This window comes from Labrus bergylta, chromosome 18, assembly GCF_963930695.1.
Source record: "Labrus bergylta chromosome 18, fLabBer1.1, whole genome shotgun sequence".
Taxonomy (NCBI): domain Eukaryota; kingdom Metazoa; phylum Chordata; class Actinopteri; order Labriformes; family Labridae; genus Labrus; species Labrus bergylta.
In genome coordinates, this window is record NC_089212.1 from 20,166,929 (window position 1) to 20,185,633 (window position 18,705).

The 18,705-nt window shown below is 40.8% G+C and overlaps 1 protein-coding gene across 1 annotated transcript in view; it reads right to left on the reverse strand.

The window, feature by feature from the left end:
• spred1 (sprouty related EVH1 domain containing 1) overlaps positions 1-6,468 on the reverse strand; it is a 33,553-nt gene extending 27,085 nt beyond the window's left edge. Inside the window, exon 1 of the mRNA XM_020638691.3 lies at positions 5,513-6,468. Within this exon, the coding sequence (XP_020494347.1) occupies positions 5,513-5,544 (32 nt within the window). The 5' untranslated portion in view covers positions 5,545-6,468. The remainder of the gene's footprint in view (positions 1-5,512) is intronic.
• Between the last annotated feature and the right edge of the window lie 12,237 nt (positions 6,469-18,705).

Here is an 18,705-nt window from a genome sequence, read left to right on the forward strand (position 1 = left end):
CTGCTTATTTAGCTTCAGTGAAAACTAATACGTTGGCTATAGAAAGAGAAGTGAAAGAGAAATTTGCCCTATCTCCTCTCAACACCTCAGGCTGCTGGTGAGTCATCTCCCTCACAAGAACATTCAGCTTAGCTACCAACTGACTCAGGAAAAAAAAAAAAAAAAAAAAAAAAAAAAAGAGAACAACCCTTCTGTTGCTGCACCACACTTCAAATTAACCACCATCCTTTCACAGAAACGCCATCTAATATGACGACAAATTCGCCGATCATAGCCACTTCGGGTCGCATCCGTCACAGACAGCAGTGAGTGTAGCCCAAATCAAAGATAGACCCAAACCAGCAAATGAATGTCAAAACTGCTCAGCCTGACAGCGTTTCAAACATCGATTTTCTAACCAACCCCTCTATTACTGGAATGGGCCTGCAACCCCAACAACAATGTTTTAGGTGCCGCCGCGCTGTGGCTCTATAAATCAAAAAGGAGTCCCACATGTGTATCAAATGCCAAAAAATTATTCCCAAACATCAATCACAGCCACATATTGAGATGATCTTAATTTGAACCACAAGTATTTGGAAAATTAAAACCTTGCGCTTGCCATTACCGAAAAAAAAGAAAGGGGGGGGGGGGGGGGGGTCGGACCACAAATTTGCGGCGTCTCTGGTCTTCTTTGATGTGAAAAGTAGTCCCCAGGGACTGACTCTGAATCTGACGGGGGACTGAGGGAAGAACACAACCCCTCTAGCTGTGGGAGAAACCATCAATGCATCGCAGAAGCAACTTGAGAAAGACAACCACCAAACCGACATGATAGCCAATGGTTGTGACGTGAAAATGCTGTGACAAGTCGTTGGAAAGAACATTGTCATCATTATCGTCAGAAATCAACCTGTAAATCTTAAAGATCTAGAAGACTCACATTAAATAAAGTATCTGCCAGCCTGGAACATATGTTAGAATCAAGAAGCACTAAAAACCCCAAAAAAGTCTGTTCAAAACCCTAAATATAGCTACTCTCACAGCACTACCATTTAATCTCATTTCAAAACTTGTCTCATTAATCCATTTATTTGATTACATAAGGCTATTTTTTTTGCTTTAATTCACTCATCTAGGAACTACGCCTATCTCTACTAAGAACACAGACACATGCCAAATGTTCCCAGAGAGTGTGTGTATGTGCACAGACGCACACACAGAAACCCCTTCCTGTTTTCAAAGTGTTTGGAAACTCAATCAAAGACACAAGGTTTAAGATTTACATCTGTGTCCTTTTATGTCTGTGGCCTCGCAGGAAAGAACCATCTCGGCCCAGCTGCAGCGAAGAGCCGACAACAAGGCCCGGCCTTTATGCTCCCGCATGCTGCACAACTGCAAACAATATCCACAACTCAGACACTTAGTGTTAAAAGCACTTCTTAGAAGCACTGAGATATGGTCCATGAACATCAGAGGCTCTTCTTGACAAAGAAATGAAGACATGCCCCGCTATCTGGATGGTGTGATGAAGACACAACAGTTCGTAAGTGTAAACAGGCTTCGTATGTCCACATTCGTCTTACAAATGATCAATCATTTATTTGAAATTCTCTGAAAACACTGCTGACATTTATGCCAGTTTATGCCCGCTCCTAAAATACTTGAAGAGGAAATGAAAATTATAAAGAGGGAAGTGGCTCGGGTTTAAAATACCGAAAATCCAGGCATAAATCTGACCATGGGAATGGAACAGTGCACCACTATACACAAGGCCTGCTCAGTGTGTTGGCTTGTGGTGGTTACAGACAGTCCCTATGGCCTCTGGTAGCACAGAGAATCATTGTCATACATCACACACAACAATAAGATAACTTCTCATTTCTGTATGCAACTTTAAGGATTACACAACTATACACCTTAAGTTAATAAAGTGAAACTTGAAGGGATTTAATGTAAGGGAGCTTCAATTTGAATTACTTTTCAATCTAATATATTGGGTGACAATTCCAAGCAACTATTAGTGAGACGCTGTAACAGTTGTCTCTTAAAGATATCTTTAAAAAAAAAAAAAGAAGCACATTTCATTAGTCTGTGAACCGCTGTAGTCACAAGCAACACTTCCCTATAAGAATACAGAAGCAAAACTAAACGTGCGTTCAGCTGAGCAGTCCAGCCAAAAGGTGAGATGTTATGGCTTAGACTAGTTCAGCTAGCAAAGCTAAGTGTTCGTGGAGGTCTTGCCCAACAACTGGCAATAACCCCAAATAATACCGTCTATAAAAAAAATAATAATAAAAAAAAAAGGTCCAGGAAATGATTTAGCTTAACATAAGGGCCACAGGATATAGCCAATTACCAAGGCCGTAAAGCACTCTGCCCAACAGCTGAAGAAGCTGTCTCCTTTTGTCGTTTCAGAACATGATGGGGGTTGTTTGGGAGGAATGTGTTTGGAAAAGCTCTGCAACAGGACTAAGAGTGCAAAACAGCCCTCAGGTGATAAGATCATGACACCCACATAGGCAGATAAAACGCTGAGCTGTCAAATCAATCACGCAGATAGGAAGGGGACACAGAGAGAGGAGTCACCTGACTGGTAAAAGACAATAAGCACAGAAGTGAAGGACTGTAAAACAATAAGGATGTACCCTCTAAGTTGAAGGGAACACAGGGGCAACTGAACTTCAATGAACATAGGGGTGAGGGATTTTTTTTTTGTCTTTCTGTAGGCCAATACAACTTCAACTCAACATTCTCCACCACTTAATCTTCTAATGTTAGAGATATACTATACACAAATAAGGAAGTACCTGTACAATGGACTGAAAAAGACTACAGCCTAATTGTGATAAATATTGTAGCAACATTCAATACAAGCTACTTCAACAATCATGACCATTATCTTTGTCTAAAATTGCCATAAGCCTTACATCACACCACACCAAGAGAAGACGCAAACCAAAATATGACAAGGCTGTAGTATTTGCCTTCTTTTCCTTTCAGCCTTGTGAACATAGTTGCACCAAGGCCAAGTAGCATGTTCTCAGCAAAGGGTGTGCTGTGTGTGTACAACAGCTTGGCTTACCACCCATCACTCACACTAAACCACTTCAGGACACTCCTTTCACACATTTTGGGGATAGATTTTAGATAGTGATTACACTGCAAGTTACAGAAGAACAGACACTTCATTACTTCTCAAAAAAAAAAAATCTCACACGAAGACTGGTATTGGTTTCAATCTAGTAAAGATAATAAAGACAAGGCAGGTTTCTTACACTGTTTTGCAAGAGACTCATAAAACATCAGCATTTATTTTATCAATGGAACAATGGAACAGAGCACATTATCAAATGTTAAGAAAAACGCGAATGATTCCATTGTCTATGTGTTTCTTCTTCTTCTATATGTGTTTCTTCCCATGCTACGTTATGTATACCTTTGTACACTACGTGCAAAGCTGTGACAACACAAAGTACTGTATCGAATAAAATTTTTGTTTTTGGTCTCTGTAAAGATTGATCAAATCAAAAAGTATCTTATTGTTGATACCTGTCATTGGACAGACCATTTCTTAAGCGAAAATGAATGGCTCCTGTGTTCTGTCCACCCAATTACTATGAATCACACAAGAGTCAGAAAGATGGTGGAATCATAGCAACAATGTTAAGATCACTTCGCCATCTTAGCTGCTGCCATCATGCTGTGAGAAAAAAGAAAAACAGCATATACTGTAGCCTGCACAGCTACAGCTCTGATGATCTATACAGCCTATATGGCAGCAGTTCCCAAAGTGGTGCCTGAGGGGTCTCGAGATGTCCCTTAGGTCAGTGCAAGAAGTCCCACAAAAATTCAGGTATGCTTCACTGCATTTTCTGACACTAGAGGTTTAAACTTCATTGAAATAGCAGCTTATACAACTAGAACATAAAAACACTAAGTTATGTTGTATTTTAGTTATGGTACATTGTGAATGACTGCACACAAAAAAAAAAAAAAATTATAGATTTCCTTAAAATAGTATGTGATGCATTGTGGATGAGTGGTTTCAAATACATTTTGTTGAGGCTTTATATGAAGAAAAGGCACTGCATGACATGTGTTACATAAAAAAACAGAAGTGTAGTTCAAGGACAAGGCCTCTATGCATTATATCAAACAACCTCTTAGAGGCTAGATATATGCAATGGGGGGGAAACCATGGGTGTGTTTCGAGTATTAAACCATGACACTGTAAATGAATGAAAGGGGCATATGACTTCCTCTGTGACAAATACATTATCAAAGAGATAGTGGGGGGGGGAGGAGAGAACACGTCGCTTATATCGAACACATGCGGCGCTTTTGTTAAATAAGCGACTATTTATAGACAAGATGTTGCGTTTAAGTGCGATGCATTGTGCAGTAAAAGAAAAAAAAAAGAAAAAAAGCAGGAAATGTGATCATTGTGTGATCGTCGGTGCAATGCGAAACAGTGTACAGTGCTGTGAATGGGCAGGCAGGTACTTTATGAATGGAGGGGATCATGTGACCGCAGCACCTCCCGAAGCAGATATTTCTCACTGACTGTCAACAAGCGCACACAAGGGATCAGCCCATTAAAACAAAAGCAAAATGCGACTGGAAATGGGCGCGACGCGTCCAAAAAAAAAAAAACACCTCACGTTCACATGACAAATATAGACCGTGGGGTTTGCGGAGGGGAGGGGGGGGGGTGTTTGGGCGTGCGTGTGACGCCTTTTTTTTTTTTAAAGCGTTTTTTTTTTTTTTTATGAATGGAGATTGTGGTATGTAAATGAGTGCGATTGAGAAAAAAAAAATGGCATCTACAGCTCCTCAACGTTGACATTGCCGCAATCGACTCGGGCCAGTTTTTCCATGAAAGAAAAGGCTTTACTTAAAAAAAAACACAAAGACGATGTTCTCCATTATAACGCTTGATTATGATCGGAAATAATGGCGGACAACAGTAACACACGGATATGGACTCGTCAAAACAAGGCATTCTGAAAGCGATGCACCTAACAGACAGGCTTTGTATGTCATATTTTAAAACAGAATTCACACTGTGTCGACTCATCGCTGAAATACTGCCTCATAACTGGCAAGTCTTTAAAGCAATAATGCATTTCCTCAACATGCTTGTGTTGTAAAAGCAATTAAATGACGGACACCATAAATAAAACGTTCCTATATCGCACATTAGAAGTGTATTGTGGCCTTTATTGTTAGCTATTTGAATCAGAAATGATGTTTTTACTAAGCATCCTTACGTTATGCCATTACTTGTCACACTATTTTCATCATAAACTAATAACATAATTCACATATGACATGCAAAGCAAACAAAAAAAATAACTCGTCTGTGTCTGTTAATATTAGAAAAGTCAAGATGATGGGGAAAAACTACTTGGGTTACATGTCAGTGTGAACTTAAAAGGCATGTGTGTGATATCTTAACGTGTGCAGTTCACGCAGCTTAATGTTACATGTGTGATTAATGTAGAAAAATGGTTGTTTTGTGTGCACTTACTCGTTGTTTGGATTTGTTGAATCTTCACTCATTTTTTTCCTCACGGGGATCCAAATCCTAGCAATAGCATCGACGACGCAGTGACGGCGGGATAAAACACCACAAATATCACCATTTTTCCCCCCTTCACATACAGGAATTACCCCCCCACACACACACTATTTCGGATAAGCATGTAAACACTGTTCCAACGGGGGGCATGCCTAACTAACTAAGCGTCCCTGTGATGATGTGCCAAGTGAAGCTAGCTTCACGTTAGCTTTTGCTGCCGGGAACTAAAACGTTAAATCGCGAGGAGGAATGACAATCGTTGATTCATTTTTATCCTCCCTGGACGTAAATTCCGACCACAACAAATGGGCCATCGGCATCATCCTCCTCGTCAAAACGCGAATCCCCCCTTTTGCAAAAAAAAATAGATCCTCAAAAAACCGTAGAAAACGTTGTGAACTGTAACGTCTGGCAGATTATTTATGTCTGGCTGTCGAGCATCCATTCGCCAACTTCAGGTCCTGAACAACACTTGGGAGAGAAAAAAAAAAAAAAAAAAAAAAAAAAAAGCAGCGCTGTGGAGCCGTTTGCTCCGTCAACGTGTCCGAGTAATCTGCAGTAAAGGCATCCAATAAAAAAAAATTAAAAAAAACCGGGGGTCCAAATGTTTTCAATACGAGCACAGGCGTGTTAAAGTAAAAGCACACAGCGATGAAAATTCCCCCTCAGAAGTTGGTGGACATCTGCTTTAATCGAACTCCATTTTCAACTCGGGGGGAATGAAACATCGGAAAACTGGGCGGATGTGTCGACCCTCGCTTGAGAAAATTAGATCCTTCCGCGACGTAGTAAAAACACAATACCCTCGCGATCTAAAATCCTCCACCGACACATCGTTTACGTGTCTTGTTATTTTATCAGTAGCGCGTGGTCCGCTAAATAACACGCTGTTGTAGCCGGTGTGTGTGTGTGTGTGTGTGTGTGGGGGGGGCAATCTATTCGGAGTGTTTCCTTCCAAAAGTTGACCTAAAGTAGTCCCCGCACTTCCCAAAAGAAGTTTCCCCTTCAATCACGCATTGATACAAGAGGGAAGCGTCTGTGTGATAGCACGCAAAGTAGAAAATAATCTGGAGGAAGGACTTGTGCCGACACTCGCAGGCTCGGCCATTAACAATTTCTGTTGTTTTCTTTCATTAAGCAGCTTCACTGTGATCCACCGCCCACGAACCACTATCTTAAACCTTCAATGTAAGATTGTGGGAAACTACTTTAAACGTGTACAGATACGAGTGCTCCTGCACGTGGAATTTAATAAGACCCCCCCCCCCCCTTCTAGATTGTGTGAATGAACTAATGTAGTTCTAGTGTTTTATTCAGGCTATTCCTATTTTATTTTTTATTTCATGAGTCCTAATATTACAGTTATAACGTATAGGTTTGAATCAAAAGGCTGTTAAATGAAAGGGTGATGTTTTCTGAAACATAGCTCTTGTATTTTAGAGGCATAGTCAAAATGACTTTATTTGCGAAATAGGTAATTTTTGTAAAGTAAAGCATTGCATAAAACTCCAGAAGCCAGTAGCAAGGGTCTTGGGGTAACACTATATAATGGGAGGGGGGGCCTATCAAAAGTCCAGGCATAGAGTTAAAGCTACCCCAACCTTTAATGCCCAAACTCTTGCACATCCAACCAATTAAAATAACAGACATGATCATGTATGCACCTATATGAATCTTACTTGCAAAAAAAAAAAAAATGTTAAAGCCTTGCAGAGTGAATCAGTGGCCTGGTTGCGTAAGACTTAAATGCTATTGGATTTCTGTGCTGTGTGGAATGGCAAGAGATCAGGCTAAATGATTCTGCCTGGTTGTCATAGTGACAGCATGTTGTGTGAGAAGTTTCTTTGTATTGCTCTGGCTTTCATACAGCTTGTGCCACAGCCCTATGTTGAAGCCATAAAAAACATCCCTCTGTGTCACTGTATATAGATAGCCCATGAACACCGGACAATCACACATGTAGCCCTGACATATATTACTCGTGTGGGTGTTCCATTAGATTTTCTGTCTGAGGTGCACTTCTATCCGCGGAGCAAAAGGTTACAGTCTCCTTTGATCTTCTCCCACCAAAACAATCTGATGTAAGCATGCCATAATTGTTACGCTAGCTTATTCACACAAACAGTCCGCATCTCTAATAAGTCTAACGTTGGGTAATGAAGTGACAGAAGGTTCTCTGTCTGCATTTTAGTAAATGTGACGACTTGTCTTCCCTTTTTGAACTGGGTAACCATTGTCACAAACAAGCCCAAATAAAGTGTCCCTTGTTTCAAATAGAGTAGGGGAAAAAAACAGTGACTATGAATTTTCCCACTAGCATGCCTGTATTCTTTAGAGTATTCAGAGTTCAGGAAGTCAGCCATCTTTCTCATCTCACAAATGTTGATAGTCCGAGTGCATTTCCTGTGTTTTTCACACACTGAGCACAACACACTGTTGTGTACTTAAACAAGGCAACAGGATGTTTAACTAACACAGGCATCCTTTGGCCCCCCTTGCTAAGTGCAATCAGGGTCATTTCAATTCTCTTCAAGACGGTAAACAAGCTGACATTCCTATATTGCCAACAAGAAACCGCAGGATAAAGGATGTTTGCAGCTTAACACAATCATCATTCAGCAGAGTCCAACACAACAGAACCTTACTCGACTTTCAGGAAGATGGCTGAAATTCTAGAAATCAAACTTTGGAGAGATTTGGGTAATATTGTGTTTTTCATTCTGCAGAGGAAATGACACTCATTACATGAAACAAGTTTTCTATTTGACTTTTTATGCAATTATCAAATAGAGTTTTCATTTCTAGAGACGTCACTTGATCTACTAATTAATTAAACCCTCTTTGTGACTCTTTGTAGCTGATATGAATGTATGAAGTGTGTGTCGATCTGTAGGTCTGTAGTTTGGGGTTGAGTATGTTTTTTAGGGGCTTTAAACAAATGGGACAAAAAAAGAAAACTCAAAGACATCTTTACTGAAATTGAATAGTCATAATGGATAGGTAAAGGGAAAAACCAATATAGGTTATATACAAAAAAAAAGTCAAAAGTAGCATTGGAGATTTGTTCTCAATATTGCACCATAAAAACTTGAATCAGATGACGTCCATAGAACACAGGTGATGTGATCACCAGCTATCAGCAACCTCTGGTCACAAGAGAGGAGAAGTGAAGGCCTCTCTTTGTACATCAGCTACGGAGAGGAAATTCAGTGTCTTTGTAGTCGCCGCCATACAGTCTGTTGAGACCTGAGGGCAGTTAGTGAGAAAGACCGGAGATGGTTAATAACAGTTCTAATCCCAGGGTCCTCTGCCTTAGTTTTATATTACATGCCTCATTTTTCTACAGTATTTTCTTGCAAAAACAAAGGTTATTGCACTTTTATTTTTTTCTGTCAATGTTTGCTTTCCATTCTTAAAAAATGTGCACCTGTAAAGTTTCAGTTTGTCTGTGGGACATCTAGCAGAACTGCTCTGCATTCATGGAAACCCTGGCCAAGAGGTGTGGCTTAAACAAGAGGTGCTGATTTTTAAAGACCTGGCAGCTGAACAAAACAATGCATACCTATGATTAGTGTGGGCCTGGCCTCGGAAGCCTGCAACTTTTAGGCACGCTAATTGCAGGGTGGTGAGCAAAAAAGGTGTAGTGGCTAGAGGGGAAGGAAGTGTGAGGGCCTTCAGGCATGTTTGACTATGTGCTGTGTACTCTCCCTGTCTATCTTTCTGTGTGTGTGTGTGTATGCACATGAGCCGTGTAGAACTGAAGAACATTTATTTTATTGCTTAATCATACTCAGATACTAGAAATCGTTGTTGTTGATTGAGCAGTATGAGGGGATTTTCTTTTCCAAGATTTTGTTCCAAGAATGTCTTAGAAGAGAGATGGATGTGGATAACTAGATGAGCAATGTGTGTCAAGCTGAAAGAGTCAGTCTTGTGACCGTGTACAGAGATGTTGGTTCAGATGGAAGGTCATTAAGGCTGCTGAGCCCTTGACAGAAACACATCCCTGAGATTGTCTAAGGTCTGTAAATGGTTAGAATCTGAAGTATGTGAGCATCTGAAACTGACAGTGGAGAGTTTTTAAGGGGGGGAAATACTTTGTCTGCTGTGCTAATGTTTAGAAACAACTGAAATGACTGGTAGAGAACTGTGATGCAGATATAGTTTAATGCTTTATTTGACAGCTTAGATAAATTACACTTTGTAATGTAAAACAAGGGTAAGGTAGTCGGTCACTCTTCTTTACATTTCCTGTTTGAAACTAGGATTGATTCAACTCAAGCCCTCTTTATAGTGCATTTGCACCGGTCGCTAATGTCTTCACTGCAAAAATGGAGAACTAAATTGGTTTCAGCCGCAGCTAGGCTTTGCACTGCTCAAGACTCTGTTACTTCCTATTGTTTGCATGTTGTGCGTGGGCTTGATTGAAACCTGATCTAGCTGGGGAAGCTGTGTTTAGGGTGAGGTGGACAGGCCTTTGTTGCTGCCTGAGGGGTGTTTATTTGGGCGGCTTCAGTTGGCTTCCCTGTAATCATCATCCAGCCCCACAGGATAGAAGGGATTAATGAATATGTTGGAGGGGAAGTTACAGATGACTATTTACTATTCTCATGGGGATGAGAGGGAACAGCAGGCGAGACGCAGGCGAAAAAGAAGACGTTTGTGTGTGTGTGTGTGTGTGTGTGTGTGTGTGTGTGTGTGTGTGTGTGTGTGTGTGTGTGTGTGTGTGTGTGTGTGTGTGTGTGTTTGTGTTTGTGTTTGTGTTTGGGTGGGCACGTGCATGCATGTTTGTGTGCATTTAAGAATGAGACTCGGGCAAAGAGCGCCGGAAGGACATAATTGCTGTATTATAATGAGCTTGTATTGTTTTTTTCTAAATTGGTGCTTTTAACTTAAGAGAGTTGACATTCGATTAAAACACTAATTGCTTTCATTCACAGATTCGGACAAGGGGATTGGTTACATTTGTGATTATACTTGTGTCCCACCATGTTAGCTAGCTTAGCATCAAGGCTGGAAACGGCTAGCGCAACGTGTTGTTTACGGTTTAATTTTGTTAAACAATCACATCATGACGTATTTGAGAGAGATTTAGAGGTTCTGGCAGTTTTTGTTAACTTCTAACAGAGTCAGGCTGTTTACCTCAGTTTCATTCTGAGGTTCCTCATTCTGAGTTTAGCTAACCGGTGGTATTTTCATTTTGAAAAACCTAAAGGACTGTCTGAATTTCTTAAGATGTGTTTTCATGCCAGAGATTTATTGAAAAGAGTGATGCCTTTTCCATGTTAGCTTAGCACAAACACTTGAAATTGGGCGAAACAGCTAGCTAAAGCTGTTGTTTTAATACTTTGGTCTTTGCCACAAAAACCACATCATAATGTGTTTGAGTGCGAATAGGAGGCGCTGCCATTCTCATGTCAACAGCTTTTTAGCTAACTTAGGACAAAGACTTTAAGGGGTGAAATAGCTTGCCAAACTTGTTAAATTTACAATTGAGTTTTTGTTGAATAAACACATCATAATGTATTTGAGTGACGGAGCACAATTCTACCTCAAAACTAAACCCTACTGCCTCTGCAGCCGTTCCATCTCCCATACTCACCACTTGCCTGGAGGAGATAAAAGTGTGGATGAATCACAACTTCCAACAACTTAACAGCTCAAAAACTAAAGCCATTTTAGTCAGAACTCCACCCAGAGTCCAGTCATCCAACAAAACCAGTATACCCTTCTGGCCAGAGCTTTCCACTCATCGATCACAAACATGGTGCAAAAATTGACCCCCCATTGACCTTTGAGGCCCACATCAAACAACTGTGCAAGAACTCCTTCGACCATCTCTGAAACATAACCAAACTCTGCCCATCACTCACTCTCCCAGATGCAGAGAAGCTTGTCCATGTATTTGTCTCTTCCAGGCTGGATTAATGCAATCAATGTATTCTCACTCATCAGTGCATCCACGTTACTGCCCTGCCTACATCAAGGATCTCCTCACTGTAGGGACGGGTCATGATTTTTGAATAATCCAATAGTCCTTTAAATGAAAAAGTTAACTTTTTGTGCAACCTCATCTCATCTTTGAAATATAGATATTTTTTCCGTTATTTTTTTTAGGGTTGTAACACATGCGTCCTGACTGTGTCTGTAGCACCCTTCAAAGCTGTTTGCTGACTGCCATTAGATGACATAAGAAGAATAAAGCTCAGGTGATTTAACTGTAGCGTTACAGACTGATGCTAAGAAACCAACTTAGACAGACTGTTGATTCTTAAAAGAAAGAAGAAGAACTCAGCAGCATATGGGACTACTTCAGGAGCATGTGCCCTTAGTTTGGTGGCATGCTCTATATGCCTTTGATTCCCCCCCCCCAATAAAGTTTTTTGAATTTGAATGTGCCTTTGCCAATGGCATGCCACTAAGGGACCAAAAGCGCGTGCCAGTTGCTAGACTGTTTATGCCGATTAGAGGTCACACCATGTACATTTACTGCTGTAAATCTCGTCTCACCCTCTGCAACGGAGCAAAAAAATCCCAAAGTATTCCTTGCACAAAATGAGTTTGTAAATAATTTATTGTAACTATTTAGTCTACATGCATTTATTTTCCAATACTGCAAATATGAATGTAACATTAATATTTTTCTTCTGCAAAAGGATTGAAAAGAAAACTATTAATTTTTTCTACTGGGCGGTTTTCACTGCAATGGATCCATCTGCATCAGATGAGAAGGAATCAATGACTCTTAAACCTCTGAGTCAGACATGACTCCTCTTATAACTCTCTGGAAGGGTGTTCGGATGTCATCCCAGCTTTCATAAACGTCCTACTGTACCCACACACATACACACATTTTGCTATGTAAATGTAGTAACAATAGCTGTATAAACCCCCTCAGCTGCGTAGCCCCCATCCCTGCTTTTCTCTCCCCAAAGGCCTCCTCCACTTAATCCTCCCGCTCATCTGGGAACCACCAGCACCCCTCCATGAAGAGACGCATTGTGCCCAGATTATTTGATTGTTTTCAGATGTCGAAGCTTTCCTACACAAAAAGGGAAGGACAGGGTTTGTCCAGAAGCCCTGGGCTACATGGCCAAATGGATGGACACACAGGGAGGAGGAGAGGTGGGGAGTAAGAAGGGATCGGCACAGGGCTCAGGGAGCGGACACACGAGTCAGGAAGTGACCCCTGCAATGCCAGATTATAAACAATGTGCTCTCTCAACTTCTGCGGTCCTAGCTGTGGAACATACCACTTCTGCTCCAGCCAAAGGGGTGGCGTTTGTAGGAGGAAGGAAGGATGGTTTCAGCCCTCTCTCTCCCTCCCTCTCTCTCTCTCTCTCTCTCTCTCTCTCTCTCTCTTTAATGCTGCATCCATTCAGCATGTGGCGGAGGAGGAGGGAGTAGGTGGGTTGGGGGTAGTCGGGCCAGGAAGGCACTTCACTGATGAAAAGTCGCCACATGGAAATGGATGAGAAGTGGGCTGAGGAGGGGGTGGAAGGGTTGAGTGGGAGAAGGGCGGGAATTGGCTTGCGCTGCCAACAGACATGAACGGGGGATGTGAAGGGGAAGAAAGGGAGAGAGGTTAAAGGATGAGAGAGGAGGAAAGGAAGGAGAAAAAAAAAGGGATGAGGATAGTGATGGGAAATGCAAGAATAGGAGAAGTAAGCGGAACGGTAAGGGAGGAATGCCAAAGAGTAATGGTCTGATTCACGGCTTGTCAAGCATGGAGTCCCGTGCCTGTCAAATAGCATGTAACCAACAACCCTTTTCTCTGTCTGATGCTGGAAGAGTGTGGAAGGGAAGCAGTGCGTTAACTCTGAATGGAGCTTTTGTTCTGGGGTTGTTTTGCCCTCACATTTGCCCAAGCTTGCAGATGAAACTGACTTTGCATGCAGGCATCAATGTGAGGTTGTACTTTCTCTCTCACCAATCCATCCATCTCAACATCCAATTTTTTTCAGCACTTGTCTTTAAGTTACCTCTTTTGGGACCTCATCTTACCCTAAAAGAGATTGAATTATTTATATCTATGCTGGTTTGTTCATATATCGACAACCTAGGATATTCTTAATCATATTCTTGTCAAGGAAAGAGAAAAGAACCACAGCAAATCTCCTGATAACTGAAAGAAAACCACCCGGATGGACTCACACACACACACACACACACACACACACACACACACACACACACACACTCTCCACCCACGTCTGCACTGTCATGTGTGACTCACAGTGCATCGCAGCAGCACTGTATGAACTTCAAAAAGAGGCTGGCTGTACATTCACAGTGTATTCAACCCCTGCTCTTTAAATAGCTCAGCCTCTTCCAAACAGAAAAAAAAAGTCCATGCATTAGAAATGACTGAATCATACAAGAATTAAAGAGGCAGAGAACATCTATGAGCGCAGAGCAGCAGGACTGCTCAGTCAATGCAAGAATGTCTCCGTTCAAACCTGAGTATTAATGTGAGCGAGGTAGAACATGTGTACAAACAGAAAATATTATACAGCTTATACTATATATGAGCATTACACAGATTACTGTTGGGGATTGTGTGATTAAAATGTTTATGAGGTAAAAGTTTTATTGTACTTTTATTATTATGCTGCATTTTTGGCAAACATTATGTACAAATGTAAGTGCTCTATGATCACCCTATACATATGGCTACAAACGTACATGCCTACACCAAGCAGCAACCTCGGGTGATGAAAAATGAAGTCAATGAGGAAGTGCAAAGAACTGCAGTTCCCGGAGTGTCCACTTGAGGCCGGCTCAATGACAGTGAAATCCCCATTAGAGCCTATATATTAAAATGCCTATTTTTAAATTAGGATGTACATGTTTTCAGCCTGGTACAAAAAAAATATTTTGCTCTCTTTGGCTCATTTCTGTACACATCTGTTTTGATTGAATTAAGGCTATAGGAGCTTAAGGATAGGCATAAAAAGGCTTGGCTAGTTTGACTGACAGGTTGGCCCAATTTAGTAGTTTCCCAAGAGGATGGGCTTCACTCTCGCAAAATCAAGTCCGTAAACATGTTGTTCATGTAGTTTGAGTTATATGGAATATGCTAATTGTATAGTAGATGATGAGCTAGATGAGTGTGTATCAGAAACCTAAATATCATTCAACCCTCCTCAACTCCAACCTTTTAACTGCTTCTCCATTAGCCGGAAGTTAGTTTGAGTTTGTTTCAAATATCGCGACTGCCATATTTGGGATTCTTACACGCTTTCAGAACCCACAGGGTGAGAGGAAAGTGGAACAGCATTAAACATGGAAATCGACATAAAGAACAAACGAAAAGTAACAACACAGATAGTGGGGCTGTGAACTATAATAAAAGTACATTATGGTGTTTTGATCTTGTGGTCAGACATAGAAAATGGATTATGTGTAATCATAACAAAAAGATAGTGAAAGATTCAGGTGCAAATATGTTCCTGTTACATAAAAGTAAGAGCAGAAATGCATTGCAGAACTATATGTTTCTTTTTTTTTTTGGTGTTCAAATGTGTGTGTGTGTGTGTGTATTGTGTGGACTGGAATGCACCTGGCCTGATAGGCAGGAATGCTGAATACTGTCTCTCGCCCAGGGAGGCAGGGCTGGAATGTGGTCGAGGCCCTATTCTTCTCTTCACTGCACAGTACTGGGGGATCTGCAGGTTCACACACACACACACACACACACACATGGTTGCACATCCAGTCCTAAGGCCCTGGTTGTTCTTGCAGCCAAGGTTCCACGTGCACCTGTGTCTGTGTGCAATATGTGAGCGTGTGGGTTGGGGGTGTAAAAGTGTTTCCTGCTCACTCATGAATGCGTATGTATGTCTGTGTGTGTGTGTGTGTGTGTGTGTGTGTGTGTGTGTGTGTGTGTGTGTGTGTGCGTGTGCACGCTTGTGCTTGAATGACCAAACATTCTAGAGTGCAACCTGAGAGCAATTAATTTTTCCTTTCTAGCAGGCACTGTGTAATTTTCATTGCTTCACGCATTGTTATTAAGTCGTTCCATGGTGCTGCAAATTCCAACCAACAAAGTGAGCTTACTGCGCCTTTTAAAACTTGCCAGATCCACTGCCACCTTCACTCCAACCCTTTAACATCCCAACATACCTCACTGACAGTCAGGACCACAACAGACAGCGTTTGAGTAAACCAGTCAGTGTCTTAGTTAAAATCTTAGCACATAAGTTTAGCTTTTAGATGCGAACACAATGCTGATTTTCCTTAAGAAGCAAAAACAAAAAATCCAATCTATAATATATTGTCATGCATAGCACTGTTCTAGCATGGTAGCACCCAATTCACACCCCTTAAAAACATTTTTTATTTACTATGTACAAAAATAGAATGAAAGTTAGATTTCCTTTAGATCCAAACAGGAGTATGTCAGCATTGTCCTCTATTCTTGCTTTAGTGTGCTGTGGCTTCAGCACACCATGTAGCACTCACATCAAAGAGTTAATTAAAGAGCCTGGGAAGTATGGGGGAAGTTGGCCTCTATGGTTTATATGTCTGTCACCCGCCAGCACACACACAGGCCGGAAAACTAGGTCTCTTAATTGATTGGGAGTAATTAGTCTGTTTCCTAGAATGAGTTTAGCTTGCTAGGGTCCTGCCAAATTTGGCCATTTTGATGAAGTTCTGTATTCCAAGGTACAGATTGTATGAAAAGATGTTTGGATGCATTTGTGATGAAAATCAAGTGAATTAAACATGACTATTATTCTTTCCCACCTAATCTGGCAATTCGAGCATTATAAGAAAACCTCAAAGCTTGGTTTCTCGAAGTTTGGCCTCATGGGAATGACACCAGCACATAACCAATCACATGGTCCTAGTCAGAAGTCCCTCGACTTGATTTTGGAGAAAGTCAGCCAATCGTTGTGCACTCCAAATTCACCAAAGTTTGTTTTCATTTAAAAAAATAGAAAAAAAAAAGAGGAACTGTGAAAAAAAAAAAAAAGAAGACGGTCCACATAGTGCCGTCATTCAGAGCCAATTTCCTGCATGGCGGTCTTGAGACTTGCAGAGCCAATTGATTTTTGCATTGCCTTTTTGATCTCTTGCATAGTACCAGGCTCTCCAGACTGCTTTGCCTAAAATGAGATAAATAAACAGGATATGTGTGTTTATTTGAAACGAGAAAGGGGGAAGGAGACTTTGGGGAAACGGGAGAGAATGCAGGTGACCGTGAATGGAGGAAACCGGGAGACAAAGGCGCCAAGGAGGTGGGAGCAATTCCACTATTAGAGCTTGTTGCTAGACTTTGACTGGGGCCTGAAAGCCAAGTAAAACTATTTCCATTCACACGGACAGTGGCTTTATGTGGGCGGACAGTGGCACTTCACTGTATGACAGAGCCCTGGTGTCCCATAACACATCTTTTCCTTGGCATTGCAGCCTGCTCTATCTGTCAATAATACTACTCACTCATTCGAATTCCATTGTTTATTGTTCATGTATGCAGAGGGACACTGTTTATCTGTGTTTACATGTTAGTACTTTCACAAGATCATGGTTATTTGTAGTTATGATGAGCCTATATGAAACAGAACCTCAGCTGGGTTGCTTGTATGTACTTGTGATGAATTGTTTGCACATGTGAAAGTGGAAGGGCATCACGTGTAACCATGTAGGTGTGTGAATGAACAAGCAGCAGCACTGTTGCTAGGTGAAACTTGACGTGTTATTGTCCGTGCTTTCTTTTGGTCTACACTGCCATCAAGTGGTTGTAGATAGTACTGCAAACACTGGTCGTCGTGCAGCAACCTGCAATGCTTCAGCGATGTCTGTGATCTAGACTATTTATGTCTTTTCTAGATGGAGTCCAAGAAATAACACATAGAGAAACAGCCAAGATGTAGGCCTAGATGTTGCAGTATATTGTAGGACTGTAATGCTACTTGTCATGAGAATATTTGCTCATCAGATTTTTTTTTTTTTTACTGTGTGTTCAAATGCAAAATTGTACAAAAATATGATTAATGCAGTCATAATCAACACAAAAACATGGCCTAAGCAGAGGACAGTGGTCAGATGAGCTGTTTAAATAAAGGTTATCTGAAGTCCAAACAACACACAGATCACAGTCTATTGAACAGTCGTGTTTAGCACTCCCTGTGGCGGCTGATATATACTTCAAGGATCAGATCTCTATATAAAGCATGAGTGGTGTCTCTTTTTTTACATTCTGCCCTGACTAACAGAAGAAAAAAAATCATTAATCATATTTTCACTGAGCAGGATTGATGAAAATGTTGAATAAATATACTTTTTTTTGTTTTAAAAATGTTTCAGGGCAACCGCATAATGCATGGCACTTATTTACGTTGAAAATGGAGTTTACCCCCCCAAAAAAAAGATTAACCAAAAAAACAAAAAAGAAATGACAAAAAATGTAGGCAAGGCACATATCAGAAAATGTCTTGCTTAGAAGATTCCCCTCACAGTTTCCAACATATTCAGAACAGCAAAATCCACTTTATACAGATACATCTAATACTCTGTATTGTAATTGTTGCTCATTTGTTTTATCAAGTCAAACTTTACCATTATACTTAAGCATAACCAATAAACAACAACATATTATCTCATGTTTATGTAGAACATGTGACTTGTGATCTCCAGTGTGATGTACACAGTATAAGTTAGAAGAATGTATTGAAGTAAAGCACTGAAGGCAAAGTTTTAATCAACATTTATGGTGCAAGTTGTAACCTATAGCCCATTGATTCCCAACCTGGGGTCAGGGATCTCACCTGAGATCTCAAAGGGGGCACCAAGCACTGTCTGCTCTGAGGTTTTCAAAATTAGATTTGCACATATTAAATAGAATTATGATATATAGGCTTCTCTCTATGAACTATGAAATATGTGTGTTTGTTTTTCCTCTGCTGCCTTTTACCTCTGAAATTAAAAAAATAAGGTGTGGTGATAAAAGTAAAATGTAAGGAGGTCATAGTGAATGTCAAATAATTTTACTATTCAATTATAATATAATAAAATCAGAGTAATGTTTCAGTCAAATATATTGGCTCATTGAGGGAATAGATGCATAAGCTATAATGCACTGAAGGCTCTGATCCATTAAGGTGTGCTTTGGCACCACTGCAGTAAGCCTACATAAA